At 46.2% G+C, this 17867-nt stretch overlaps 2 protein-coding genes across 3 annotated transcripts in view; both read left to right on the top strand.

Moving 5' to 3' along the window:
* Nucleotides 1-525: 525 nt before the first annotated feature.
* On the top strand, nucleotides 526-4779 carry Clp1 (cleavage factor polyribonucleotide kinase subunit 1). The gene is made up of 3 exons (XM_028894200.2): nucleotides 526-952; nucleotides 2512-3139; nucleotides 3705-4779. Exons 2-3 carry the CDS (start codon nucleotides 2534-2536, stop codon nucleotides 4374-4376), a joined length of 1278 nt encoding a protein of 425 aa, XP_028750033.1. The 5' UTR covers nucleotides 526-952; nucleotides 2512-2533; the 3' UTR covers nucleotides 4377-4779.
* Nucleotides 4780-12730: 7951 nt separating this feature from the next.
* The window catches only part of Zdhhc5 (zinc finger DHHC-type palmitoyltransferase 5), a 29311-nt gene continuing 24174 nt past the window's right edge, over nucleotides 12731-17867 (top strand). Inside the window, exons 1-2 of one of the 2 annotated variants that reach the window (XM_028894150.1) lie at nucleotides 12731-13052; nucleotides 16350-17496. In XM_028894150.1, coding sequence (XP_028749983.1) covers nucleotides 17393-17496 — 104 coding nt within the window. In that variant the 5' untranslated portion in view covers nucleotides 12731-13052; nucleotides 16350-17392. Of the gene's footprint in view, nucleotides 13053-15111; nucleotides 15213-16349; nucleotides 17497-17867 lie in introns of those variants that run through there. The other variant, XM_028894151.2, reaches the window with a different exon arrangement.

Raw genomic sequence — 17867 nt, 5'->3', positions numbered from 1 at the left:
TCATGAAAAGTGGATTACAGACGTGGTGGAACCAGTTAGCAGTGGTGTAAATGACTGACCTTGTATAACTGTCGGATTCACATAGAGAAACAGTCCAGGCTCTTGGCAGAGGTTGGTGGATAATGACTGATTTATAAGGCAAATGGAAGAAATCACTGGATTTTTATTCTACGTTTACTGAAGAAAAGAGCGAGCAAGCAAACAAATAACCACCCTAGCTTGGTGGCCCAAGTCTGTAAATTTCAGGATTCAGGAGGCCAGTGGCAGGAGAAATCACCGAGTCTGAGGTTGGCTAGCCTGGGCTACAGTTAGTCAAGAAAAGAGAAAAGGAGAGAAAAGGAAAGGAAGGAGAAGAAAAGAAAAAGAAAACAATTGACACTTGGTTCCTTCCATAAGTCAGGCACGGACAGGCGGAGGTTCTCAGCTCTGCATAGCCTCAAAGGAGGAGTACTTATTTTCTGCCAATTTCCCTCTTCCTGCTTAGGGGCTCCTGCTTAGGCTGGGTTTTGCTAACTTGCCCACTTTCTGGCTTGTGTTCTATGCGAGCAGAGGATCTAGACAGTGAGGCCTCTCCCTTTCTGGTCGCCCTTAGCTTTCCTGGACAGCAGATGGGGAGGAACCATGTATCCGCCTCCCGCGTGTGGGCGCACCGACAACACCTCCTCTGCGCCTCCTGCGGTCTTCCCGCACAAAGTGACGGCGCTGCCCCGCCCACCTCGCGGGTCACGGCACAATCCTTGAACTACAACTCCCAGAGGGCCGAGCGGCGGCGCGCGCTCACTCTCCCCAACTACAAGTCCCAAGAGGCATTACGCGACCGCGCCTTCTCCCACCGCGCAAGAGCGGAACCGCATTTGTTTTCCGGCTGGTCTCTAAGTGATCCGTTGTGTGTGTTTGTGCTGCAGTCCTGTCCATAGGCTTCTACGCCGATTTAGGGACTCTGGTTGTGCAGGTAAGGCTTAAGGACCCCAATTCACTTCTGCGAGGCCTGGCCAGATTTCTGTGTCGGAGCTAACTGCGACAAATACTGGACCTAGAAGTGCGGTTCTGAATCAGAAATAGTAACTTCGTTTCTTCAGTAGATTCTAATTTACGGTGTTTTGTTTTGTTTTGCTTTGCTTTTCCTACTGTGATCACTGTTAAGAGCATTGTTACGTGAGGACGTGTAAGTTCCCACCATATGACAGCTGAGAAGTTGGTTCAGGTGTTGATTGGACTATAGTAGCTACTAGGAGTCCCAGAGCCGGACATGCGACAGTTTTCTTAGTCTGAACCCTGTGTCTTGTTCTTTTCACATTATTCAGAGTCTAGTTTCTTCTTGGTTAAGAGAATTGGAGAGCGGCATCTGTTATTTCTTTTCCAATGGAATGAGTGGAGGGAAGACAATGTCATCAAGTCTCTTGTTAGTTACAACTGTAGGGAGTTTTGCTTTTATGACCTAATCTTTCATTCACTCAATGTTTTCTTTTCTTTTCTTTCTTTCTTTCTTTTTTTTTTTTTCTTTTCCTCCAAGACAGGGTTTCTCTGTAGCTTTGCGCCTTTCCTGGAACTCACTTGGTAGCCCAGGCTGGCCTTGAACTCACAGAGATCCTCCTGGCTCTGCCTCCTGAGTGCTGGGATTAAAGGCATGCTCCACCACTGCTCGGCCCACTCAATGTTTTCTGTTGAGGTGCACTACTATTCTACCTGCTAGAGGCAGAGTAGCAAACAAAAACACCTCTACCTGTGGTGATAATATGTGTACCCCAATAAAGCTTGTCAGAGGACAGAGCAAGCCACTAGATTAGATACAGAAGCCAGACAGTGGTGGCGTAGACCCTTAATCCTATCATTCTGGAGGCAAAGATCCGTCTGGGTCTCTGAGAGTTCAGGGCCACACTGGAAACAGAGCCAGACAGTGGTGGCACACACCTTTAATCCCAGTATCGGGAAGCACACACACCTTTAATCCCAGAAAGTGACGGTAGGGCAGAGAAAGGTATATAAGGTTTGAGGAAACAGGAACTAAGGCAGTTTGGGTGAGGACTCAGAGACTTTCAGTCTGAGGAAACAGGATTGGCTGAGGAGTTGTCAAGGTGAGGGTGGCTGTGGCTTGCTCTGCTTCTCTGATCTTTTAGCTTTTACCCCAATATCTGGTGCTGGGCTTCTGTTTGTTTGTTTTTAAATTATAAGACATCTGCCAGGCGGTGGTAGCCGTGCATGCCTTTAATCCCAGCACTCGGTAAGCAGAGGCAGGCGGATCTCTGTGAGTTTGAGGCCAGCCTGGTCTACAGAGTGAGATCCAGGACAGGCACCAAAACTACACAGAGAAACCCTGTCTTGGGGGGGGGGGAGGCTCGGGGAGACTTGATCATCTACCTTCTAATTGTGGAGAGACCGGCTGCAAACATACCCAGTGAGTTGGAAGGCAATAAGAACTGTGTAGAAAAAGATAAAAGGACGAAACTATTGTAAGATTTTGAACGATGGCCTGATGTAATCATTTGACCTAATGTTTGATGTGGGTCCTAGGCACAGCAGCTGTATAGAAAAGATGAGTGAGGAATCCAACGATGACAAGAAGCCAACGACTAAATTTGAACTGGAGCGAGAAACAGAGCTTCGATTTGAGGTGGAGGCGTCTCAGTCAGTGCAGCTAGAGTTGTTGGCTGGCATGGCGGAGATCTTTGGCACGGAGCTGACCAGAAACAAAAAGTTTACCTTTGATGCTGGTGCCAAGGTGGCTGTTTTCACTTGGCACGGCTGTTCTCTGCAATTGAGTGGCCGGACCGAGGTGGCTTATGTCTCTAAAGACACCCCTATGTTGCTCTACCTCAACACTCATACAGCCTTGGAGCAGATGCGGAGGCAGGCAGAAAAGGAAGAAGAGAGAGGCCCCCGAGTGATGGTGGTGGGTCCTACTGATGTGGGCAAGTCCACGGTGTGTCGACTGCTACTCAACTATGCAGTGCGTTTGGGCCGCCGTCCTACTTACGTGGAGCTGGATGTGGGTCAGGGCTCTGTGTCCATCCCTGGTACCATGGGGGCCCTCTACATTGAACGGCCAGCAGATGTGGAAGAAGGTTTCTCCATCCAGGCGCCTCTTGTGTATCATTTTGGCTCCACCACTCCTGGCACCAACATCAAGCTTTATAATAAGGTCAGAGCTGGAGCTAAGACAGGGTGGAGTTAAATCAGGGTAGGAAGTAGGTAATATTGCTACTTAGAACTGCAGAATTTTGCTGGGTGGTGGTGGCACATGGCCTTTAGGCTAGAGTTTTGCACTAAGACCCTGTCTCATAAAAGCAAAAAAAGGGGGGGGGGGAGGGGTGGACACGGGAGTGTGTGGCTTAGGATGTAGTTCACTTGCCAAGCACATTTCAAGGCTTTTGGTTGGATTCCCAGCCCTCTAAACAGGGTATTACCTATTACTCTAAAGAGAAAGTTAAATAGGTGGATTTAGGAACTGGAGAGATGGCTCAGTGATTAAGAGCTTTGGCTGCCTGCCCTTCCAGAGGACCAGGGTTTAATTCCCATGGTCCAAGCACCCACATGACAGCTTACAAGTGCCTGTAACTCCAATTCCAGGGGATCTGACACCCTCACATAGACATACATGCAGGCAAAACACCAAATCAGTGCACATAAGATACAAATAAATAAATAAATAAAAACATGGGCACATTTGTCTGGTGGTTGTTGTTCTCATTTTGATTCTTTTTCAGATTACATCACGTTTAGCCGATGTGTTCAACCAAAGGTGTGAAGTGAATAGAAGGGCTTCTGTGAGTGGCTGTGTCATTAACACCTGTGGCTGGGTCAAGGGCTCTGGTTACCAGGCCCTGGTGCATGCAGCTTCAGCCTTTGAAGTGGATGTGGTTGTGGTGCTGGATCAAGAACGACTGTACAATGAATTGAAAAGGGACCTGCCTCATTTTGTTCGAACTGTGTTGCTCCCAAAATCAGGGGGTGTGGTGGAACGCTCCAAGGACTTCCGGCGGGAATGTAGGGATGAGCGGATCCGCGAGTACTTCTATGGATTCCGAGGCTGCTTCTATCCTCATGCCTTCAATGTCAAATTTTCGGATGTGAAAATCTACAAAGTAGGGGCACCCACCATCCCAGACTCCTGTTTACCTCTGGGCATGTCTCAGGAAGACAATCAGCTCAAGTTAGTGCCCGTCACCCCTGGCAGAGATATGGTGCACCATCTCCTGAGTGTCAGCACTGCCGAGGGGACAGAGGAAAACCTCTCTGAGACAAGTGTGGCTGGATTCATTGTGGTGACCAGTGTGGACCTGGAACACCAGGTGTTTACTGTCCTGTCTCCAGCCCCCCGCCCACTGCCTAAGAACTTCCTTCTCATCATGGATATCCGGTTCATGGATCTCAAGTAGGAATTAGCAAGGAGCCTCACTTTCTGGGCCATAGAAATCTGGCCATCACAAAGGCAGAGAAGATTTGGAAACCTTATTAAGGAGCTGACAAGGAACAACTAGTAGAAAGCACATGCTCTACCTCTTACAACAATGGTAGTAGCCAGACTCCTGTAACTCTGAACCAAAAGGAGAAACTAGGAAAAGAAAATTTGATTATTTTTTTAAGATCGCCTAAGGTGCCTGCTACTTTAAATATTCCAAGACCCTGGAGAATTCCATGTCTTCCACTGTGCTACCACGAGGAGTTTTTTGTTACTACTCTCTGGTCCATGTGTAGTTCTTGTTATATAACTGAGATGAAAGTGAGATAAAGTTCAAACCTGAAAACAATTATTTTAATAAATATCATTATCATATCATAGAAGTTAGTGTGATTTTTTTTTTAATTTTATTTTTCCACCTAAGCATTATAGAAACTATAGGAATGATTCCTTGCTAAAATGCTGTGAGGAGGAGAAACTAAGGACCTACCTGTGAGCCAAGCATGTTTGGTTTTTATTTCGAGACAGACAGGGTATCACTGTGTAGCCTTGGCTGTCCTGTCCTGGAACTCGCTCTGTAGCCCAGGCTAGCTTCAAACTCACAGAGATCCAGACTGCCTCTGCCTCCTGAGTGTTGGGAATAAAGGCGTGTGCCACCACGCCTGGCTGCCAAGGATGTTTTTATGATGGGTCCCCTCTTGCTTCACACTTAGACGGTAAACCTGTTTCCAGTGCTGGATGTACTCGGAGATAAGAGATTAGTGATAATCTTGGAATGATTTAAGCTCTAATTTATTAGAGATAGCCCATTGCCTTTTTAAAAAATATATATATATTTATGTATGAGTGCTTTGTCTTCATGTCTACAGGACAGAAGAGGTCGTCAGGTCATCAGATCCCATTATAGATGGTTATGAGCCACCATGTGAGTACTGGGAATTGAACTCAAGACTTCTAGAAGAACTGTTAGTGCTCTGAACTGTTGGGCCATCTCTCCAACCCTCTATCATTACCTTTTTGTTACAGCTATCCTTCCTGTTGTCTGTTTATCTGGAATTGGATCACAATGTCCAAATGTACTAGAGTTTTGGGGTATTAAGCTGGGAAAGCCCATTTGGTGTTTCTAGTTTGGACTTTACTTAGTAAGTATTGAATAAATTTGCCCATTCCTTCATCCCACAATTCTTTTCTTTCCTTCTTTTTTCTTTCTTTTCTTTTCTTTTTTTTTTTTTTTTTTTTTTTGAGACAGGGTTTCTCTGTGTAGCTTTGTGCCTTTCCTGGAACTCACTTGGTAGCCCAGGCTGGCTTCGAACTCACAGAGATCCACCTGGCTCTGCCTCCTGAGTGCTGGGATTAAAGGCATGTGCCACCACCGCCCGGCTTTTTTGTTTGTTTTTTTGAGACAGGGTTTCTCTGTGTAGTTTTGGTGCCTGTCCTGGATCTAGCTCTGTAAACCAGGCTGGCCTTGAACTCACAGAGATCCACCTGGCTCTGCCTCCTGAGTGCTGGAATTAAAGGTGTGTGCCACCACCGCCCGGCTCCTTTATCCCACAATTCTTTACTGAGCACATACTCAGCAGAAACTGTTCAAGGTGGGGAACAAAATAAAGTTTTATGAAGCTTGCAGCAAAAGAATAAAAAAGGCAAGTAATATACAGAAGCTTAAATTTAGGGATTTGCGGGAGGGGCTGGAGAGATAGCTCAGCGGTTAAGAGCACTGGCTGCTCTCTCAGAGGTTCTGAGTTCAATTCCCAGCACCCACATGGTGGCTCACAGCCATCTGTAGTGAAATCTGATGCCATCTTCTGGTGTGCAGTATACATAATAAATAAATAAATCTTTTAAAAAAATTGGGGGATATGGGAGGGAGGTGTGGGGGTCCTCAAAGGTTTTCTAGTTAGATCTGAGCTTACTTTACACAGCAGGGCTGTGTAAAGGGGATGGCTGGACCACCTGTATGGTCCCAGGTGTCTGGGATGGTCTGCACTTGCTATGCTGGGGGGAGGTCTTCTGCCTCATCCCTTGGCATTCCTTTAAAAAGCCCTTAGTAGCGACAGAAGGGGCTGGTGGGTTGAGACCCAGGCCCTCCTGAGGCTGTTCTGTTATTTTCTGTCTGTCTGTCTCCTCTATACTTCTATCTACAAATTCCTCATTTCTCCCTGCTCAAGAGAACCCTGGGGGAATAAGAGGGAGCTGGTCTCCCTCAGGGAGGGCCCTTGCTGAAAGTACATCTCCAGTAAGACCTGGAAAAGTTAAACAGTACTCGTAGAAAAGCTTCCCAATAGAGGAAACACGAAAATCCTAGAAAAGCTAGCTTGGAGTTTAATGGAGGAAAAAGCACTGTAGTTGGGTGTAATGAACCAGAGCAAAGTAAAGGTGAGGCAGGAGGGAGCTGGAGCCATCAGAAAGCATGGTGTTGATAAATCAGAGTCAAGCAGAGTTTATCCACAGCAGTGGGAGAGATCACAGGACTAGGGTCATTAAGCAGAGGAATGATGGCACGATGCACTTTACGTGCGACAGATTTCCTTCTGGCATCTTGTTTAGTTTTGGGTGATTTTCCTACTGGTCTCCCCTACTTACCTGTCCTCTGTCCCTATGTACCCATCTCCCTCTAGGACCCGCCCACCCCTTACACACACACACACACACACACACACACACACACACACACACACACACGTTTAGTTAACCCATGAAATGAAAAGATCATTGCTGTGTGGAGAGCTGATTAGAGGGCAAGCCTCTGGAGAAGCTGGGGAACAAATGGGACATTTTTGTGTCGGTATCAAGGTGTGAATTGGTGGAGGACAGGATGAGGGCTGCAGAGACGGGGCTGGGGAGTGCTACCATTCGTGCTTGGGATATTTTAAAAATAACATGGATAGGACTTGCTGATGAAAGTGATAAGGAAAGGAAAATGGAATCAAGGATGATTATGGGGAGAGAGAGAGAGAGAGAGAGAGTGTGTGTGTGTGTGTGTGTGTGTGTGTGTGTGTGTGCTTTCAATTTTATGTGTATGAGTATTTTGCCTGTGTGTATGTATGCACCACCTGCATGCATGGTGACTGGGGATGTCAGAAGGTCAGATCCCTGGAGCTGGAGTTTAGCCTTCGAGTTGCTTTGTGGGTGCTGGGAACCAAATCCTATCCTTTGAAAAAGTAACACGTGTTCTTTTTCTTTTTCTGGTTTTTTGAGATGAGGTTTCTCTGTGTAGCCCTGGCTGTTCTGGAACCTGCTGTGTTGACCAGACTGACCTTGAACTCAGAGATCTGCCTGCCTCTGCTTCCAAGTGCTGGGATTAAAGGCGTCCATCACCATACCTGGCCTATTATTATTATTATTACTATTATTATTGCTGAATAAGTGCTCTTGACTGCTGAGTGGTGTGTGTGTGTGTGTGCACTTTTGAGACAGGGATTACTCTCAGACTCAGTGTGTAGCCTGCAGTCTTCCTCCACAATACAAGTGCTGGAGTTGCTACATGTGCCACCATACCTGGCTTATATAATTTAAAAAAAAAATTATATTTTTATGTATGAGTGCTCTGTAAGTATGCCTGCAGGCCAGAAGAGGGCATCAGATCCTATTATAGATGGCTGTGAGCCACCATGTGGGTGCTGAAAATTGAACTCAGAACCTCTGAAAGAGCAGCCAGTGCTCTTAACTGCTGAGCCATCTCTTCAGCCCCATAAAATTTTTTTAGTTAAAAAAAACATTTTTAATGATTTATTTGTTCTTATTTTATGTGCTTTGGTGTATTGCCTGAATGTATGTCTGTGTGAGGGTGTCAGATTCCCCTGGAACTGGAGTTACAGACAGTTGTGAGCTGCCATGTGGGTGCTAGGAATTGAACCCGGGTCCTCTGGAAGAGCAGCCAGAGTTTTTAACTGCTGATTCATCTCTCCGGCTCCTTAAATTTTTGTTATAATTGTGTGTGTGTGTGGGGGCATCTATGTGCATGGTATATGTTTGTGGGATACTTGCCACAGCACATGTGGAGGTCAGAGGACAACCTAGGAAGTGGTGTCAATCCTCTCTACCTTTATGTGGGTTTGGGAGATGGAATTCAGGTCACCAGGCTTGAGGAGCCAAGCACCTTTGTTTACCCACCAACTTGAGCTATCTCACCAGCTACTGGACAAGGTCTCACTTGTGTAGCCCAAGCTGGTCTCCAACTTGAGATTCTCCTACCTTAGCCCTCCTAAGTGCTAGGATTCCAGGTGCGGGGAAACTACAGGAGGGAGTAAGAGACTAGCAAGTGAGTTTTGGCATTGTTCAAGTCTGAGCTATTATTCATCCATCTGAAGGTGCAGCCTAGACAGCATCTGGAGCCTTAGAAAAGGTTAGGGCTGAAAGTTCATGACAGCCACTGACCTTTAAATATAGATGTTGTTTCATCTTCAGCACAGTGGCTGTGCCTCAGTCTACTGCTATTTCAGCCAACAATTGTGACTCGAAGTTACTGGCCTGTTTCTCTGGCAGCGGCCAGCCACTCAGGCCAAAGCTTGGTGGGAATTCTGTTCCCGAAGGCACCTGCTCTGTCACTGCTACTAAAGCTTTAATAAATCTATCATTCTGTTTATAAATAGACTTGGGATACAAAGGCTGGGGTGAAAACCTGCTAGCTCAGAGAGGTTGAGTAGCAACTAGCTAACCTTCTTGCTGACGTCTTCCAAAAAGCCTGTCCTTCCGCTCCACCAAAACAAAAAAAGCCGCACCACTCAAAATCTTTCCCTATTTTTTCTGGCCGCTCTCTGTCTCTCTCTGTCTGTCTCTCTGTCTGTTTCTCTGTCTGTCTCTCTCTCTGTCTCTCTCTCTGTCTCTCCTCTCTCTTCCAGATGCCCTCTGGTACTCTTTTACTTTCTGTCAACTAGTTGCTAACTCAGTCTCCTGACCCAATGTTAATTTTATTTAATTAACACAAATGCCAACTCGGGGTTCACAGTGTGGTAGAATATCTGTCTCCCAACATACAGAAAGTATTTTAAGCAGTGTAATTTAGTAATTTAGGTGCTGTGAAAATGGAAATAAGGAACAAAGGATGGAGTTAAGAGGCCAAGTGGGTTTGGGATGTAGTGGGACAGCTTTTGCTTAACAGGCATAAGTCTTTGGATTCTATTCTCAGCACTGGAAAAAAAAAAGCTGGAGGTGGGGGCAGAGTGTGAAGCATAATGGGAACAAAAAGGAAACTTCACTATGGATCCCAAAGCACTGATGTGTATCAAAACTGGTCTTGAAAGGCGTAGTCTTGCCGGGCGGTGGTGGCACATGCCTTTAATCCCAGCACTTGGGAGGCAGAGGCAGGCGGATCTCTCTGAGTTCAACACCAGCCTGGGCTACAGAGTGAGTTCCAGGACAGGCTCCAAAGCTACACAGAGAAACCCTGTCTCGAACCCTCCCCCCCCAAAAAAAAACCAACCCCCCCAAAAAAAGGCGTAGTCTTAGAATAGGGGGGATGGAAGCACCACTGAAATAGACTTTTGAGGTACTGTAAACTGAGGAGGTGAGATGCAGGCTTGTCTTCCAAGAAGTTTTGTTAAGAAAGAGGGTGGAGGGCTGGCAAGATGGTTTAGCAGGTAAAGGCACTTGTTGCCAGACCTGACAGTCTGGAGAAAACTGACTCCCACACGTTGTCCTCTGACCTCCATACCGGTTCTGTGTCATGTGTGTGCCTCTTCTACCTCAAAAATAAGTATGAAAAAAAATGCAGGGAAGGGGATAGAGACCGAAGAGAAAGGCTGGGTCTTTCAGCAGAAGCTTACACTGTCTGGGCAGGTATGCCGAGGTTCCAACCCAGGCCCTTGCCAATGCTATACCCAAACTGTCAGTGAGCTTCGCGCCCAGCTCCAAACAGGTATTTCACGAGGCCGAGGAGTGGAGATAGTATTTTAACATGAAGAAGTTTCAAAACCGCATCGACTGTTACACTGCTGAAAGAAGCTATTCTATTCTATTTGCTAAACTGAACTCTGACACTGGTTTGACATACACAGGCATGTGAAAATTCAAATGAAAGGGATTTGAAAGAGCACAGAGAAGCGACACTAGAGAAAGCATCAGGCATTACTTGATATACTTGTCAAAGTCATTGATTTCAAGTGTGATGATCTCGATAATATATTTAGTCTACATTTTTTGGGGGGGGCATTCTCTGTGTAACTGCCTTGGCTGTCCTGGAACTTGCTTCTAGACCAGGCTGGCCTCCATACTCAAGGAGATCTGCCTGCCTCTGCCTCCGGAGTGCTGGGATTAAAGACGTGCAACACCATCACCTGGCTGTTTTGGTCGACATATTACTCTGGACTATTGTCCAGAAGTTTTTGTGTTACATCCTATTAAACATTCTTTCTGGGGTACACATTTTTTGATCTTAAGGAAAGGAAAGAAAAAACTTTGCTAATCCTTGGGACAATGATTATGCTTCTGCTGGTGCTCATCCAGTTAAAACTGAGCTTGACAATCCAGCAGTCTAACGTCCCTAGTGACCCTGAGGTATTCAGTACCTCCGGTTGGATGGTGAAATGCTTTTTCCATTTAGTACTGTCTGGCCAAGAGACATGATTGTTTGCACAGGTTCTGAGTAGAAAGACTGAGCTGGCAGGATGGGTCAGTGGGTGAAGGTGCTTGCTGGGGAAGCCTGACAACTTGAGCTCCATATCTGGAAGCCAAGAGAGAACCAACACCCAAAAGTTGTCAAACCCCCACCCGCCTTTCTTTTTCTCTTACACACACACACACACACACACACACACACACACACACACACACACACTTCCCATTTTAGGAAAATAAAAATGCTTAGCTTGTGAAGAAGAGAAAATAAAGTTTTAAAATTCAAGAGAAAGAAATGAAATTTGACTCGTCTAAAGGAAACATTGTTTTGTAGGCAGAATATATTTGTTAGTGTAAATACTGAAACTCCATCTAATACCTTAAAATTATCTTTCATATAGCTGGATTTTAAAAGCAGTCAATATAAACTCGAATCAGTTGTAATACATGCTGGATTGAAGCCAGTAGTAAAAATGGAGTACAAATGAGAATACATGCCATGTCAGAAAAGGAAATAGACCAGACTCTAAAGAACAAAGGGTGGATTTTTGATTAACTTGCTGCCTCAGGTAAAGTGTCAAAAGTTAAATCAGCAACATTTGAAGTCAACCCGAGGAGACAATGACAGAACTTGGAAATCACAGTGGACACATGAGAGATCTTGGCTTCAGGGAAGTGGCAGGGGGGACACCTTTTTGAAGGGCTGTTATGTAACAGAGCTGCTTTACAGACGAGGGATGGCCTGGAGCTGTAAGAGGAGAGCCCCATGGTAAAACTACAGGGTCCACAGCTGTCTAGGCTAATTAGGGCAAAATGCAGTGCCGTGATCTACGGAGAGTTAGCCAGCAGCTCGCCAGGGACAAGAGCTATTCTAGAAAGCCTTTTCTTCTCAGCCTGTTTTCTCAAATTGGGTGAGGTCAAGGCGCCCATCCCTTGGAAAGCCCTGGAGGTGTCTACGCCTCGCACAGCGCGCACTCCTAACTAACGCTTCACTCCATCGTTGGGCAGTATGGCTCCAGGGCCGGCAGCCTCGCTCCTTCCTCTAACCTACCCAAGTTGGCAGGACCCTCGCCTTACATTGCTCTCTCAGCCCTGCCGCCTCCTCCCTCCGTGGGCGAGCCATAGCCCAGGCCACACTACCGATCAGGAATTCTGCCGGGGTATGGGAACTTGCCCCACTGAAGACTTCATCAACGAATTGTTTTAAATAAAGTTTCTCTCCTTAAAAAAAAAAAAAAAAAAAAAAAAAAAAAAAAAAAAAAAAGGGGTGGTGGTGGCGGCGGCGATGTCCTAGCAAGTCCTCACACGATTGACCAATGAATGAACAGGCAAGCCAGGAAGCCGGGAAGGCCTGCCGGTGATTGGCTCTCGTAGACGCTTGTCAGGACTGTACCATGCTAACTCGGAGGAGGTTGATGAACTAAAGAAAGGCATCTGCTTGGTTTTTTTTTTTAGTGTTTTCGTTACGTACGTGGAATTTTTTTTCTTAAGAGGTCTTCTTGGATACACAACAAATAGGAAAGCAGACCAGAGAAGAGGAAGCTCTCGCCTGCCCATTTCCTCCTTCCCAACCCTGTGCAGTTGGCCACGCCCCTCTCCCGGCCTTCGGCCAGACACGACGGCCTAACGGGCGCGCTCCCGCGTCGCTACGTGTTTGCGGCGCCGTGCCCCGGCGGCCAATCAGAAGGCGAGGTCGCCGCGGTCGCCCGCGGTCGCGCGCACGCCCCGGAGCGGCGTGGGGGTGGGGGCGTGGGGGGGGGCGGTGGTGAATGGAAGAGTGAACGGGGGCGGGCGCGGCGGCGCGAGCCGCATGAATGAGAAGAACGTGCCCCGCGAGAGACGTCGCCCGCGCCCGCGCCCGGGAGCCAATGGGAACGCCGCGAGGGCTGGAGACCCTGGGCTGAGGGCAACGGCCGCGCGCCGGCTGGGAGGCGAGCGTCAGCCGTCGGGAGCGCGCGGCGGCGGGGCGGGCGTGGAGCGTGCGGGGGCCGCGCGCTGCCTCTCAGAGGCCAGACGGCACTGCTGGGAGGCGGCGGCGACAACGACGGCGGCGACCACGACGGCGGCGGCGGTGGCGGTGACGGGCACCGCGCCGGGGGTGAGTACCGGGGACGCTGGCCCCTGCGGAACCGGAAGTGCCCGGGCCAGTGAGGTGGGAGGGGAGAGTGACCTCTAGGGAAGGGGGACCGCGGAGGGGAGGAGGTTAAGGCCCTACCCCTCCTCGGGCTCCACGGGCCCGGAAACGGACGGCCGCAGAGTCCGGAGAGCCACGGCCACCGGGGCTCGGAACCGGTGGGTGCCCGGCTGCCGGGTTGCCGAGCCGCCGCCCCTTCCGTCCCCGGCCCGCGATTCTCTCAGCGCCGGCGGGCCCTGCTCAGTGGATTCCGTGCTTTCTGGCCCAGGGGTTGTCAGCTCTGCCCCCTGCGTTGACCCTCCGTAGTCCAGCTGCCGGGTGGGGACCGAGTCCTGTTCCCCTTTAACCGCTCGGTGGCTCAGGCCCCTTGCCCCACACTCCGCTCATACTTATCTTGGCTAAAGCTTCGTCCTGTGGTTACCTGTTCTTTCTCCATCCATCTGCTGCTGCTCCCTACCCCCACCAGCCAGGTGCTCCATGCCTTAAGTACTTTGTACTTTTTACTAGTGGAGCTTGAATGTGTTTGACAGTATTTTATCTGTGGGAGTCTGTTCATAGGGAGGTCTAAAGTTCCTCAACCACTTGGCCGAATGAAACCACTAAAATGAGAAGCTAGAAAGTGACTAAAGTTACTAGAAGTAGTCGTAGAATCAGATCTATGTTACATTGCAGACCATTTTTTGTCGTCTTGGGTTTACTTCCTGGTTAATGCCATCTTGTCCAGGATAATCTTAGGTTTGCATCTCCATCCTTTTATCCTAGTGTGTGTCTGCTCTGTATCAGACATTTCTCCTGTGCTCATTATCGCATGTAAATTCACCTAATGTTTGTAAGAATTCTGTTGACAGGTACTTGGGTACCTACCTCAATCTGTGATGATAATACTCTTTTAAAAACTTCAGCTTGGGTCTTTACCTCATAGCTTGAGTGCATTATTCTATATGGTATCTGCATTACAATATATTCAAGTTTACTGTACTATGCTTATAATGCTTAGTTATAACAAATAATACATGTGCTGTCAGTGGTACTGTTCCTAAGGAACTACTTGTATTAAACCTTACTAAAGCCTTCAAACTACTTATCCTAAATTGTTTGTTTTATGAGTTTGTTGTTGTTTTGAGACAGGACCTCTCTACAGGCTGTCCTGGAACTCACTTTGTAGATCAAGCTGGCCTCTAACTCACAGAGGTTTTGCCTGCCTCTGCCTCCTGAGTGCTGAGATTAAAGGTGTGGGCCACCACACCCAGCTCTGCATTATTTGTTTTATACATACATATTTTCACTCCACGATCCCCCCTCCCCCGTCAGCATGTGTCATGCACATTCTTGTACACTTTGCTGATCATGATGTGGATCCACTGGAGTGTGACTGATGAACCACACTCACCCTTCCGGTTTCATGTCTTCTCTTCACCACATCCCTTTGCTGGGACTTGGTGTGTTGTTATTTATACCCAATCAATTATTTTATCTTATCCCATCTAATAATATCCTAACATTTCAGATGATGCTTTAATTTATATCTCAGTATGTGGTTCCAAAAATGCATGTCCTTCCATGACTGCTGTACCATGGCAGTATTAGTCTATGTGGCTTTTATTCTGTAGTAAATGAGATCTGCAATAGTATAGGATTCAAACTGATAATCTGTTAAACTAACTTTACATAAAATTTAAGTAATGTAATTTTCCTTCTTTAATCTTTGGAGTTTTGAGGGAAATATTTGCTTTAATAGTACTGTTTACAGATCAAGAAATTTGCTTGTTCCACTTAATAAAGATACTTATGCCTAAATTCAGCAAACAGAAATAACCGTAAAATCAGGACTAAATAGGATCTGTTTTTTAGGACCATAAAAACTTACTACAATCTTTGGGTCTTCATTCTAATGTTGCTTGCCTACCTCTCCCCCCCCCCCCCCACCTTTTGTTTTGTTTTGTTTTTTGAGACTAAGTCTCACTATGTATCCCTGACTGGCCTGGAAGCTGTACATACCAGGGTGGTTTGGAACTCAGAACGATCCACCTGCTTCTGCCTTCTGAGTACTCAGATTAAAGGTGTTCACTACTTACTATTCCCGAGTGGTGACTGTAGCAGGCTGCATTGCCTTCTATATCTTAGGTAAGAGAAGAAGTTATAAATTCTAGAATACATTTGTATTTCAGTATCTAGATCTTTTGATGTTTTTTAATAGCTGCTATTGGTATCAAATAGTATACTACTTGGGAAATAGAACTGCTTTCACTTGAATTCTAACTTTAAAGCAAAAATCTGGGTCTGTAGATTTCAAGTTATCATTAGGCATGCAGTGTGGTAGAAAGGGTTTAGGTCAGCAATTAAACTCTTGGGTTCTGAACCTGGCTACCCAAGTGATTCAGTGGAATGGCTTCAGGCATTCTCTAGCCTTCAATTTTACAAAATAGGATAAGGGACTCTGTCACCAGATAATGTGAGTAAAGTGCTTTGAGATCACCAGATGAAAAGCATCCTATAAAATTAAGGTGCTTGTGTTGTTTTGTTACTGTGATCAACAGAAATAATTGCTACTGTAATCATATTGGATTATGACTAGCTTAATTTACCTCCTAATAGGGGTAATAGCCTGTGTTAGGAATGAAAAACTGTTGAATTTGGAAGAAAATGACCAACCCTGGTGTTGGACCCAGTTTCTCATAGAGAATATTTCACCTCTTGGTGCAAGATCGTTTCTTACCCAGGACCCTTAATAGATGATTACAACAGGCCAAATATTGAACTTGTGCTTATTTCGTGTGTCGATAAAAGGCATAGGCATAGAAAGAGACACACAAAAAGGAAGTGATAACTGCTGTCCTATTTTTAAGCTTCCTTTCTTCATTGTGGGAATACATATTCTCTTTGTCCAAAAGAAATGTCTGTTTTAGTAGTGCCCTTCACTTTGTACCCTTGCCTGTTTCTAGGTTTTATATTCTTGGTATGTGTTGTTCCTGCACTTTTGTCAGGAGAGATGGGCTTTTAAGAGCTAGTCCTTGGATGACCCTAGGTCAGATAAAACTGGGTTCTTCCCCTTTCTGTCAGTAGCCCTTGAAAAAGTAAAGGACTCGGAATGTATTTTTCCTTTCCATTTAGAGTTCATTCCCACATACATAGATGTGAGGTGGAAAATTGTCTTTCTTTTAAAAGGCACTTTTTAATAGCTGCTTGTGGGGCTTTAGCCTTGAGGTTCTTAAGAAATACCATAAAAGAATTTCTTTGATAAAGATATTTGGTTTTCTCCAGGTAGAGCACCATATCCCAGTTGAACTCTGCCTCCAGGAAACCCAAGATTGAAGACAAAAGATCAGACATTGACTAACCTGGAAACAGGGACACCTTTGGAACTTTATCTACAGTAATTTTTAAACTGTCATCAGGTGAAATCGACTGCATCTTATTCTGCTTATTGGAAAGAACATGGCTTCAAGGATTTTGAATTTCCTTTTAGTTTTTCATGAACTCTCTGGGAAACAGAGCCCTTAAAGGGCTTGGGAATAACAAGAAGAGATTGAAAACGGACGATACTGCTGTTTTTCTCCCCTTTCAAAGGAAAGGATTTACAACTCAACCCTGTAACAGCTGTTGTCCAACTTTGGCCATCAAGAGAGAAATAAATAAAATTCAGTCACCATTGCCAGACGACCAGCCCTGGTGAAGTCAAGGTGTGAGAGGTGGTATCTAGAAGACTGCCGAGAAAGGACAAGGACTGCAGTTAAAAAATTGGCTTCTCTTTAAGCTGGAAGAGACCCCAAGTTCCTTGGATTAAAATAGAAACCCAGTGCACGCCTCTTAGGTGCTGCTCATATTTTGTGGAAGTGTGTTGTAGAGGGGCTCTTGTATCTCCTCAGAAGAGTTAAAGTCTCCTGTCCCCCATATTCTTTCCTTCCTACCTTCCCTTTGAAGACCTGCCTCCACCCATGAGCTATACCTTGATCTGCTTGGCTCTCCATGTTTTCCACCTGCAACTATTTGCATGCATACAGCAGACTGTTTGTCTTCAAGTTTTGAATTGTACAAGTTGTGCTTCTTAATCTCCTTTTCTGCTTTACTCTGGGGAAGTGGTTATTAATCACTTGAAATCACCTTTCCCCCTCCCATGTGCTTTCCTTTATTTGAGATCTTTTGACCTTCATTTTTATTTGGGAGGGGGAAGGGTGATAATTTTGCATTTTCTGTTTTCCCCAGTTTCTTTCCTCTCTGTTTCCCTCATCCCATTTTCTTGTCTGTTCTGCCGCTGTGTGGGCCTGGGCTATGCGGCAGGGCACATCTTCCATCAGAGCTCCAACATGCCCGCAGAGTCTGGAAAGAGGTTCAAACCCAGCAAGTATGTACCGGTCTCAGCAGCCGCCATATTTCTAGTGGGAGCTACAACACTCTTCTTTGCCTTTACGTGAGTTTTCTCCCAGCAGTGGCATTTGGGGGTGGGAGGGTCATGCCATGGAAAGTGAAGACTACTTTTTCTTCAGGTTCATAGTCATTTGGAAGGCCAGTAGATGCCTGTCCTTTACGCTGTTGGTGTTTTCTACTTCCCTCTGCTTCCTGTCTTTTGGAATCTTAGATGTCTTCATGATTTCCTGTCTAGTTCCATCACAGGTGATATAAACTAGGAAGGAAGTAGGAAAATACCTTCAGAGAGGCTTGAAGTTTAAATGAAAGAGAACTAGATTAGACTTAAATTTTTTTTTCCTTCCTCTTCTTTTGAGTCAGGGTCTCTCCATAGAGCCTTAGCTGTCCTAGAACTTGCCATGTAGACCAGGTTGG

This window comes from Peromyscus leucopus, chromosome 4 (assembly GCF_004664715.2).
Source record: "Peromyscus leucopus breed LL Stock chromosome 4, UCI_PerLeu_2.1, whole genome shotgun sequence".
Taxonomy (NCBI): Eukaryota; Metazoa; Chordata; class Mammalia; order Rodentia; family Cricetidae; genus Peromyscus; species Peromyscus leucopus.
The sequence above is the reverse complement of the archived record's forward strand: the minus strand, read 5'-3'. Positions and strand labels throughout refer to the sequence as shown.

Bases quoted from the DNA above. Each gene is read 5' to 3' on its own strand.
- Clp1 (XM_028894200.2), top strand. From the start codon at position 2,534: ATGAGTGAGGAATCCAACGATGACAAGAAGCCAACGACTAAATTTGAA. The intron at 3,140-3,704 runs GTCAGAGCTGGA...ATTCTTTTTCAG, and splicing joins ACATCAAGCTTTATAATAAG to ATTACATCACGTTTAGCCGA.